This window comes from Phaenicophaeus curvirostris, chromosome 12 (genome assembly GCF_032191515.1).
Source record: "Phaenicophaeus curvirostris isolate KB17595 chromosome 12, BPBGC_Pcur_1.0, whole genome shotgun sequence".
NCBI lineage: Eukaryota > Metazoa > Chordata > Aves > Cuculiformes > Cuculidae > Phaenicophaeus > Phaenicophaeus curvirostris.
Genome location: NC_091403.1, coordinates 22,509,464 through 22,521,212, shown reverse-complemented (window position 1 = coordinate 22,521,212; position 11,749 = coordinate 22,509,464). Strand labels below are relative to the sequence as shown.

The 11,749-nt window shown below is 53.8% G+C and overlaps 2 protein-coding genes across 2 annotated transcripts in view; one reads left to right on the top strand and one right to left on the bottom strand.

The window, feature by feature from the left end:
- CKMT1A (creatine kinase, mitochondrial 1A) overlaps positions 1–11,749 on the top strand; it is a 115,027-nt gene that overhangs the window by 81,561 nt on the left and 21,717 nt on the right. The gene's annotated exons all lie outside the window — the stretch shown is intronic.
- PDIA3 (protein disulfide isomerase family A member 3) lies at positions 3,919–11,613 on the bottom strand. Its single transcript, XM_069866694.1, has 13 exons — positions 11,444–11,613; positions 11,090–11,168; positions 10,164–10,281; positions 9,646–9,753; positions 8,648–8,777; positions 8,055–8,171; positions 7,799–7,924; positions 7,119–7,301; positions 6,507–6,615; positions 5,922–6,050; positions 5,167–5,246; positions 4,594–4,651; positions 3,919–4,328 (listed from the first exon to the last, which is right to left on the bottom strand). The coding sequence occupies exons 1-13, from the start codon at positions 11,611–11,613 to the stop codon at positions 4,209–4,211; spliced, it is 1,527 nt and encodes a 508-aa protein (XP_069722795.1). The 3' UTR covers positions 3,919–4,208.

Here is an 11,749-nt window from a genome sequence, read left to right as displayed (position 1 = left end):
TGCCGCACGCCCACCCTGCTGCGCTCCCCATGGACGCAGAGTCCTGGGGTCTCCCCGCTGGGTCCGCGCCCACCAGAGCTGTGCAGCTGCAGGCTCCACTTTGGGAAAGGGGCCTTCCCGTGAGCCCGTGGGAGACAGGTTCTGGCACAGAGGTGCTCCAGAGACCTTTAACCCTCCTGATATCCTGCTCCTTGCCAGATGCCAGGTCTCAGCCTTGCGGCTCCTCCTTAGCAGAGATCCCGGATTACTTGAGGTAAGACAGCTTGGCACGCGCTGCCAAGGGGTTTCCTGGTGCTCAGTGGGATTTGGCACAGCCCCATGCAGTGGCTGGGCTGAGAGGAGCTGCTGCTTCCCCTCTAACGGCAGCAAAAGAACAGGCTGCAAGCCTCAATCACAGCCCGGCCGGCTCGCTGCCCCTCATGCCAAGGGCTGTGGCACTGCCAGCGCCCCCAGAACAAGGGCTCTGCTGGCCAGGTCCTGCAGGCCCAGGGAGAACCAGCTCCTCCTGGTTGCTGCAGGAAATACCCTACCATCTGCTCAGAAGAGCAGTGCAGAGCCTACGAGGCAGCATTTAGCGCAGACTACACTGAATACCGCTGTCTGCACCCTCACATTGGGAATGTGAGCCACACATCCATTCAGCTGGGAGCCAAAATGAAGATGTTGAGACAAGGAACGGAGGAACGCAAGGCAAGTGGGGGACCTGGAGCATGATGGCATGACGCAGCCATGCTCCAGTTCTGCTCATCTGCCACATCTGGATTGCAGGTGCTTGAAGCTACAATTGTGCACGCGTACAGCCACCTCAAGAAGGTGAGTGTGGATGTGGGGCATGGACTGGATTCCATGCCAGAGCTGATCTTTACATATATTTTTTTCCCTCCAGACTTATCCCAGCTACCAGCAGGAGAAGCAGCGCTGTGAATACCTCCACCAGAAGCTGTCTCACATCAAAAGACTGATTCTACAGTTTGAAGGGAGTGGGAACTTGTAGGCAAACGGCTGCTGCTTTTTTTTCCCTTGCTTAACAGGAGTGTCCCTGAAGCACAGAGGAAGCAGATCCAAGCTGCTCCTGCTGCCCTGCAGTGCTTGAGGCCGGCTGGAGAGCAGGAGGCTTGGTTATGGAGGAGAGGCAGCACTGTGCACTCAGAGCCCTCCTGCTGAAGACTGAGGTCTAGTGGCTGCCCTCTCACAGGGCTGGAGAAGTTTTCCACATGCATCTCGTGTCTGTCACGTTTGCTCAGTTAACCTAGGGATCCTTCCTCAGACGTCTATTCCTCCTGAACTGACGCCTCATTAGCTTCAGCTTAATTGCAGCAGATGCAAGGGTTACGTGGGCAGCCACTCTCCCTTTCTCGCAGCCTTTGTCTCTTGCCAGAAAGCTTCACCGCTTCAGCCAAGCCTGCGCTTACCGCACTCTGACTGCTCTGCATACTGGGCCAAACACACTGGATCTCACCGCATGCGTGGCCCAGGGCAGCCATCAGAGACTGGGGGCAAAGTGAGGACCAGGAAAGCTTCCCCGGGCTCTTCCTTGCCCAAGGCAGGGCAATGATCTCTCCCCCAGGGAAGCAGGGCTCTGGCTTGGTTGTACAGAAGGCAGTGGGCAGCAGGGCCGGTTGGATTATCCGTTCCTTGCACTCCGCAGCCCGCAGACGGCTGCAGGGGTCCTACCAGCTCCAGGGAGCACTCAATGTCCCTCCCCATGCATCCATGTCTGTTCTGGGAGATTGGAGCGCCTGCTCCTGTCAGGGAGTACAGATGCAGATATAGTATCAAGAGAAAAAATTCTTCACTGAAGGGGTCATTAGGCAATGGAACGGTCTTCCCAGGGACGTGGTTAACTCACCTTCCCTGGAGATGTTTAAGGTGCAGGTGGATGAGGTACTGAGGGGCACGGTTTAGAGATTGGTGGGAATGGTTGGACTCGATGATCCAGTGGGTCTCTCCCAACCTGGTGATTCTATGAGTGTGATGTGGCTGGGGAAGAGAATTGTGCCTTCCAGAACTGATAGGGCGTAGCTACCATAGAGAGAACCGTGTGCTAAGCATTGTATGAGCCACTGTACGTGGAGAATTCCAGCAGCAATAAATAATTGGTACGCAGCCAGTGGGGGAGAAATCCACAGAGAAAGCAGGTCTGTCTCTTACCATGACAACTGCTACAATGCAGCTGAGCCTTAAGGGCCTACAGATCCTTACTTCAACTCACATGCAGCCCAAGGTATCGAGAGCCATGGCAACAGCCCCTCTGTCCCACTCCGGCTCGCTCCTGACCTCCCCAGGCTGCATATTCCTGGCCGCAGGAATCACAGAATCACAGAATAACCAGGTTGGAAGAGACCCACCGGATCATTGAGTCCAACCGTTCCTATCAAACACTAAACCATATTCCTCAGCACCTCGTCCACCCGTGCCTTAAACACCTCCAGGGAAGGGGATTCAACCACCTCCCTGGGCAGCCTCTGCCAGTGCCCAATGACCCTTTCTGTAAAGAATTTTTTCCTAACGTCCAGCCTAAACCTCCCCTGGCGGAGCTTGAGGCCATTCCCTCTTGTCCTGTCCCCTGGCACTTGGGAGAAGAGGCCAGCTCCCTCCTCTCTACAACCTCCTTTCAGGTAGTTGTAGAGAGCAATGAGGTCTCCCCTCAGCCTCCTCTTCTCCAGGCTAAACACCCCCAGCTCTCTCAGCCGCTCCTCATAAGGCCTGTTCTCCAGCCCCCTCACCAGCTTTGTTGCTCTTCTCTGGACTCGCTCCAGAGCCTCAACATCCTTCTTGTGGTGAGGGGCCCAGAACTGAACACAGGATTCGAGGAGCGGTCTCACCAGTGCTGAGTACAGAGGGAGGATAACCTCCCTGGACCTGCTGGTCACGCCGTTTCTGATACAAGCCAAGATGCCCTTGGCCTTCTTGGCCACCTGGGCCACTGCTGGCTCATGTTCAGTCGGCTGTCAACCAACACCCCCAGGTCCCTCTCCTCCAGGCAGCTTTCTAGACAGACTTCTCCTAGTCTGTAGCACTGCATAGGGTTGTTGTGCCCCAAGTGCAGGACCCGGCATTTGGCCTTGTTAAACCTCCTGCCATTGGACTCTGCCCAGTGGTCCAGCCTGTCCAGATCCCTTTGCAGAGCTTCTCTACCCTCCAGCAGATCGACACTTCCACCTAGCTTAGTGTCATATGCAAACTTGCTAAGGGTGCACTCGATGCCTTCATCCAGGTCATTGATAAAGACATTGAACAGGTCTGGACCCAGCACTGAGCCCTGGGGAACCCCACTTGTCACTGGCAGGAAGGCAGGACTGACGGCACCCTGAGACAGTCGCTCACCGCCAGCACCATCCGCCTGCAGCACAGGATCCTATCCCTCTCCCTTGAGAGGGAACCACAACTACTATCTTGCTTTCCTCTAAGAGAAGTGATGATCTTACAACTGACTGTCCTAGCGCCAGAGACACGCGCTGGCTGTGAGGAACACCCTCAGCACTGGCTGGACTTGCCTGCACACAGCATTCCTCCCCTACACTTGACCACTTTTGCATCAGCTGAAAAGCCCATTTATTGCTGCTGCTTACCTGCTGGTGATCAAACCCCGTGCTTTTCTAGATCCAACAGTCTTGTTCAGAACCATGCACCTCCAGCCTCGCCAAGGCAGCAGAAGCATTCGTGAACAGAGTCCAGAGCCCCAGATATGCACAAATGCAGCTCCTAAAACACGGCACACTAGGACAGCTGCTGCTGCCACACTCTGGAAGAACTCCCGTGAGCAAAGGAAGGAGAACAGACTAACGGCTGAGCCCACAGATCTTGAGACAGACTTGTGAAGGTTGGCTGAAGGAAACAGACTCACAGTAGGGAGCAGCTGCTTACAAAGAGCAAGATCCTGGTGTTAGGCTTGACAGGTCTCCGCGAGACCGGGACTCCTGGTCTTAAGGGGTCATTTTATTGTGTCACTTCTCCAAATGTACAAAAAAAAATTAGAAAACAACCCTGCCCCCCGCCCCCTCCCAAGCCACAAAACAAACCAGTCTGGGAGCCCCACAGCAGTGCAGCTAAGAGACGGTAAGAAATTAAACAGAACAAGATATAGCAGCTGGGTCCCTGCAGCCCACGTGGTCACTGGCTCTCCACAACCCAGAACTGGCCCCAGTCTGCCCAGTGCTTCCCCAATTCACACAAAGCTCATCCTGAGAGGATGGCGAGTGGGTACTTTACAAATCCTCCTTCACCTTCTTCTTGGATTTCTTGGCTTTGTCTTCCTCCTGGAGCACGGGAGTGTTGGTTGCCTCCCGCTTCAAGTAGCTGATGAAGTCGCTCACTTCCCTGCCACCCTGCAGAAAGCACGAGACAGTGAGGCGGCGCCTGCATTCCCTGCAGGCTTCCGCTTCACTGAGTGGAGTGCAAGTGTCAGGCAGGAGACCAGGGTGACTGCAAGCCAAGCCCTGCCCTGTGGGGCTGCAGCCAGCAGTAGAACATTCCCAGTGGGGGCGTTCCCAGAGCAACGGGACTGAGAGCCACTGCAGCTCCGGAGAGGGTCAGAATTATGCGCACACCTGGGTGCTACTTCACTCCTTTACAAAGCAACAAAAGACTCACCTCGTACTTCTTTGGACTCTGCTTCTTGCCAGCTGGTGCAAAATAGATGGTGGGGAAGCTGGGGAGAGAAGAGACATGCGAGCTTCTAATATGCTCCATTTTCTTTCAAAGCGGCAGGCCAGCCCTCCCCAAAGTGACTCATGCCTGGCACTCCCCTAACACAGCAACAGCTTCAGCAGCTCTTACACCAGCAGGTGTGGCCTCCACAGGCCTGGCCTCATCCACAGCACCACCCGAGCTCGGCTGTCACCGGTTGCTACCTGGACTGCTTTCAGAAAAGCGAGCCAGTGTCGTTTCTACCCTGCCGAGAACCCAATCACAGTGGATTCAAAAGCAGAGGAAGGGCTCAGCAGGACAGGCCTCCAGGAACAGACGGGATACCAGAGTCCCAGAGACACAAGGCAGATGAGCGTCTTTCGTGCTCACTCTCAACGAATGCTTACCCATCCCAATGCCAAAGGCCCCCACCCACCGTCCCCAGGAGACACCTTCGGCTCCCTGGCTGTGGCTGCTGTCCCAGACAGGAGCCTGAACTCATGACTGACTCAGCAGAGTAAGGACAGGAACACCTACCCTCGGACTTCGTATGGAGAAGGCACGTCGTTGGCTGTAGCATCCATTTTGGCAATGACTATATTGGGGTCTTTACTGAGCTGTTGGGAGAAAGAACTTGTTAGTAACCAGCCCACAACAGTTAACACCAGGAACTCACTGATCAACACAATCTTGGTGTGCTAAAAGGGGAACAAATATCTTCCAACCAGTTTTCTCTGCCCTGACAGGGGCACAGGGAACAAAGTCCCTCTGAACAGCCGCACACAGCACACATCTCCCAGTGGGAGCTGCTGAACTGGTCCTGCAGACCAACAAGAGCAACTGCCTGCCTTCCGCCTTGGAAACTGGGCTGCCAGGATACGCAGCGCTGAGGAAGGAGGGCACCTAGCGGCCCAAGGCCAGCCAGAGCCAGGAGAACAGATTTATTTACTCCACTCAAAGTGTGCAGGGCAGCGTCACCCTTCACCAGATGCAAGGCTACATTAAGCAGTGGAAAAGGATCCAAAAAGCGACTTTGCAGTTGAGGCCAGCCACTGAATCAGGGAATATTCATCTGCCACAGCAAAGGGAGCAGGCTAAACCCCCTAGCGTGGGTGCTACTTGCTGCAGAGCCTGTGGATGGAATTCTGCATTCGGAGGAGATGCCAGAACTCACAGTGCTCAGGAAGGCACAACTGTGCCCCATTACCACAAAGGCTGAACAAGCAAAATCTGCAGGATTGTTTAGTGCTGTAAAACTGTAGTTTGCATTATCAACTCAGACTCAGACCTACCTTCTCCCCCAATTCCTTGTATTTGGGCTCCAGATTCTTGCAATGGCCACACCAAGGTGCGTAAAACTCTATCAGGACATCTTTGTCTTCTGCATTAACGATTTCATCAAAGTTCTCAGCAACCACCACCTGGTAATGTTTGAACACACCAGTCAGACCCAGTAAGAGGGAGGCTGTGACACCACACGTTCCACATGGCTTCCAGGGAATACCCAGCCCTCCCACAGCGAGCATCCTTAGAAATAGCACAGTGTTGACCAGCTTGAAAGCTGTTCCGCAAGGCAGGTCTGTGCATAATCCCTGCAAAATCAGGATGATCCTGTGCTTGTGGAGCACACTGCCAGCGTGTCACTGCGCTGAGACAACAAAACGGAATCAAACCTGCAAGCTGCAGTTCTCCGTTGGCTCAGAAAACTGCAATACAAGAGAGCGAACTCTTTTTCCACCTATCATAGCAGAATCTCCTCAAGATGCCACAATGTGGCACTTGAAATATGTGATACCGACACAGAACAAAGAACTGCTGCTGAACAGCCTCCTTCATCCACTGGTAGGAGCTGCTGCTGTCCTTGATGCAGGACTCACCTTCACCGGGCCATCGTTGCTTTCAGGGACGGGCTCCGATTTCAGGTACTTTTTCAAGTTTCCATCGAAGTAATCTTGCAGGAATCTCTCCAGAGCCTTTCCATCACGGCTAAAAGTGAAGCGACATTTTACAGCCATCATCACACACAGAGGATGAGACTTTCAAGGCTGATTTAAGCTCCTTCCACCCACAGAACAGATGCCACCTGCACATCCCCGTGCACCAGGCTGAGGCTAGCTCAGAACCCCAGAACAAATGCAGAGATGCCCTTAAGAGCTGGCTGCACACCCATTCCAAGTTTTAGGCCTTCCAACACCCTTAAGTTTCTTTTCTCAAGAAGACAGGGACAATTATTGCCTCTGCCCTTTAGCACATCTTAGTTCCTAATCAGACACTTAAACCACATGGATTAAACTCGATACTCCATAACAGGAGGGGCTACAAGCTCTCTAGAGGGCGGGAAAACACACAAGTAGGAGCCCTTTTGATCCAGCTGGAACCATTTCTTCCAACTCTCCTATTTCCTCCAAGCCAAGGAAGTACATCCTGGTCACAGACTGCCAGACCAAAGTCCATCAAGAGAGAAAATACTGCCGAGTTTAAAAACTTACGAGAATTCTTCCTGCATGACGTATTTTTCTCCTTTAGCTGTTCTGATGGCAACAACGGGTGCCTCACCCACACTGCTGTCGAGACCAAACTCTGAAAGCTCATGGCTAAAGGTTTTCCGACTTGCAACAGCAAAAGACAGTTTCTGGCCAGCATCTAAGAACTTCTTTGCAATCATCATAACTCTGAGAGGAAAAAAAGACAAAACACAGAAACCAGAGGATGACTCTTTGGAACATCTGCCACATGACAGAATACCCCCAAGCTGAAGTTGGACAAGGAATTCAACAGCATGAAATGGTCCTACAGAAAACGTGCTGAGAGGCAGAGGGGTGAACTGGCAAATGAGGCCGGCGTGAACGTGGTGCGCTTTCATGACCACCAGGGTCTCAGGCACTGGGGAATACAAATGATAGAATCTCACACACTGCTAGTAAGGAAGTTTGCATTTAAGGGCTAAGGACTGGGGATCCGAAAGCAAGCAGGTGGGGTTTCAAAGGACACCCATATTACGGGCTTTGGGCTCTGGGGGCAGCAGTTTCCCCAACAGTTCTGATTAGAAACTCTGCTGGAAGCTTTCTGGGAGAGAATAATCCACCTAAGAACAAAAGGAGGAACTTTAAAAATGGCACTGATGCAGGGAACAGGCGAGAGAAGCCAGTAAGCCCCCATCACTGGGTACCTGTTGCGCCAGTAGTTAGAGCCCTTTGCATTCTTCTCATAGTCCACATCATAGTAGGCCACCAGCAAGTCCTTCCCCTGGATCAGATCCTTGTTGTCTTCTGTCATGTGTGGGCAGATGCCAAAGCTATCAATGAGACAGAAGTGAGCGGCTTTGCTTTCACTACCCAGAGCCCACCACCCCATAAGCGGGCTGGATGTAGCACACCCCTGCTTCCACCAGGAATGTTGGGTGCCACCAATAGTAAGGAACTCACATGTTTTCCTGGATAAATTTCTTGATTTTCCCACTGGTGATCTTGTCTTCTGTGTACTTGACAGAGCTGTCCTCAAATTTGTTTGCCAGGCGTGCAGGACGGAACAAGACTACACCCCTGAGGGGAAGCAGGTATTGAGAATTAGCTGGAAGTCTCCCAGTGCTTCCTAGGGCAGCAGCTGGACAAGGCAAGGAGCCGGTCTCCAGCGACCATCCCCATTCACTGTACACAGGTTCAACCTGACCACCTAATGCCCAGGCCCTGCCTCAGGCCCACCTCTCAGACTCTTCCCTGACTACAAGAGCAGACAGGCTGCGACAGGAGACAAAAACACCATCGCAACAAGTGATGGGGAAGCAAAACCCCTCTGCTAAACTACCTCCCACACAGAGGCAGACAGCAGCCCTCCAGAGCCTGCAAACATTTGTACCTTCATCTCAATTCAGAAGAGATTGAAAAGATATGGCACTGGTGGCTGGGGAAAGAATACGACCTTATGCCGTGGTCAGAAAGTGAATCCACTTAACAACTGGAATCCATTAACTTGTGCCAGATGCCTTAACAACAAGAAACCCCGGTGTTAAACAACTTACTCTCCATCTTCCTCGTACTTCTGCACCAGCTGCTCCTCACTGGTGTGTGCAAAGCGGTAGTTATCCCGTAGGTTGTTGGCGGCTTTCATGAATTCTGAGTAAGCATCCCCAGAGGTGTCTGTGAAGAAGCCTGCAGCAAAAAGATAGACGGTGATCCCAGACTCACCTGGCAGAGCCAACGTGCAGCCTGCAGCTTTTGTCTCTATAGCATACTGGAAGCTGCTTCTGGTTCAATGCTCCTCCAGGTCTTCACCACTGACAGCTTCTCTCCCATTTTTATTGGAACCTTTCTATGTTCCCTCCCTTCCACCAGCAGAAAGTTACTCAACAGTCAGCCCAGCTTAGTGGTTCAGCCAAAGGCAGCTGCGCTCCGAGTGTGAAGATATCCATTCGGAACCATGGGACACTATGAGCGACGACTGCCAATGATATTTAAGTCAATCTGGGAATGCTGACTAATACTCGCCTACCTACACCTGTACAACAGCACCTGATGTGCGTAAAGCAGAGCTGCTGTGGCCACTTGTAAACCACTACTGAATCACACGATGCTGACAGCCAACTTGTGGCACAACACAGCAACCAAATGAACTTCCCATTGCCCCAAAGCTCCCTGCTGTCAGCTACAAGTCTTCAAAAAGACACCCTGCAGTGCCAGGAGATCTGACAGGTGGCCAGAGGATCACAAAAGCAGGGAAAGAAAAAAACACTGGAAGAAATCCCAAGGGGTCATCAAGTCCAAACTCGTGGCCAAAGCAAGGCCAGCATCCAAGTCAGGTCAGGTTGCCCAGAGCTCGGTCCAACTGTGTTTGAAAATGTGCATGTTTTGAAATCCCTCTGGGCACACATTCCAGTCCTTTATTGTTCTCATTAGCAAAAGCCTTTTTGCCCACATCCAGCTGGAATTTCCCTCGGCACAGCTGGCAAACCTGCCAGTTATCCTTTCACAGAGCATTCCCTGGGAACACACACCTCTGTGCTGTGCTGAATCTACTCACCCACTACAGAAGCGTCTTTATCACCGATGAATTTCTCAAAATCAGCCACTGAACTGAGAGCCACCGAAGCTGGTCCCGCCTGTTTCTTCAGATGACTGACAATCCCATCTTAAAGGAAAAGTTAAACATTCAAAGGGATCAGTACAAAGTTCTATAAGGTGTTCTCCAAGCGTCCTAAAGCAAGAGTTGTTCCTGCAGAACACCCCTCTCCCGTACAAAAACACGATGTGAACTGAAGAAGTGCCATCACCAGTCTCACACAGGAACTTTCCAGCCTTTTCCAGATACTGCCCATCAGGGGTACTGGGAGGTGAAGAAAACATGGAAACCTTCACCTTTAGAAGAGAGTTTTAAGGAACACAGAGCATTTAAGGCTCAGCACAGACTTCTGGAAAGGGCATGGGCCAGGTATGTGGGTGGGTCTTCTTTGTATTCCTCAACACATGCAACATCCCTGACACAACTAACACAGTTATCTGCCTCCTGGCACCATTTTGGCAGCTCAGATGAGCTTTTACCTGCTGTCCTGGGCCCATCGTAGGTTCCTGCCTCTTCTCCATCCCGGAAAATCTTTAGGGTGGGATATCCACTGACTCCATACTTGTTACAGGTATTTGAATTTGCTGTACAGTCAACCTAACAGAAAAGAAACATCACTGCTCAGTGACCCTGCACAGGAGTGGCCTTGCTGTTGGCCACATTAAATGCAAAAATAAACTCTAGAGGGTCTGAAAGCTCTCCCATGCCTCCAGCCAAGGTGGGATTCCTTTCACATAAAGCGCAAGGATCTGCAAAACATCTACAGGACTGAAAGCTGGGGAAGGAGGAGCACGGTTGTAATGACCAGCCCAGGAAAACGTTTTAAGGAAACACTGGGAAGATTAAGTAGCTCTCAGTTTGGACAGCCTGTACAGGAAGAAATACGAGGGTAGGTCCTTGTAACAAATAATAGGCTTAATGGGAATGAACTGTTTTCAGCACCCCAGCAGCCTTCAGGTGCCTACAATACCCGAAGAACACAGGCTGACCTCAACTGACAAGGAGGCTGTGGTGCCAGGAGTCCAGGACACTTCCCAGAAAAGAAGAGGAAGGCCTTGATTTGAGAAAACCACATGCATTTTCTGGCAGAAAAGCAAGGTCTTGGACTGCAATGCTTACTTTCCACATCAAGAGACAACACTGTGAAGCACAGCGCTACGCTAACACTCAGACTGGGTTACACAGCTCAAAGGCCACCTCCTCCTCTGGTCTGGGCGAGCACTGCTGCGCTCCGCACACCCCTGGGCAGTCACCCGCTGGGGCTCAGCTTCCAGATCCCTCCCTGGTGTTGGCATGACGGAGTCCGTCAGAGCTTGAGGGAGCGGGGAAGTGGCGTGGTGCGCTGCGGGCAGGCTGCCCCAGCGAAGCCTTGACGTGACACGAGCCCCCAGCAGCGCAGCCTCACCTTCACCAGCGGCACGATCCCCTTCAGCCTGGTCGCCGCTGCCTCGTACTCCGGCGCCAGCCGCTTGCAATGCCCGCACCTGGGGGAACAGGGAGGGGTTAAACCGGACCCGGCGCTCCCCGCAGGTTTGCGGCTCCACAGATCCCAGCCCCAGGGCTCTCCCCAGCCCCGCTGATCCCCCCACCCTCAGCTCCGGCCCCAGCGACGCTGCTCCCCTTCCCCCCCTGCTCGACCCCGGCTCCACCGTTCCCCTTCCCCCGCAGCTCAGCCCCAGCTCCGGCCCCAGAACAGCCCCCGCTCAGCCCCGGCCCCGCCGCTCCCCTCCCGCCTCGGCCCCGGCCCCGCCGCCCTCACCATGGCGCGAAGAACTCCACGAGCACCAGCCCCGGGCGCTCGGCCAGGCCGCTCTCGAAGTCGGCATCGCTGAGCTCCACCACGTCGGAGGCGCGGGCGGCGAGGGCGAGGAGCGGCAGCAGCAGCAGCGCGGCGGGCAGCGGCCGGGCCCGGGGCCGGGGGGCGGACATGGCGGGGCGGCGCGGGGTGGCGGCGCGGGGTCCCTGCGCGGTGGCGGCGGCGGTGGCAGCGGCGGAGCGGGCGCCGGGGGCCGCAGGCCGGAAGTCCCGCCCCCGCAGCCGGATCCGCCGTGTGGCAGCTCCCGAT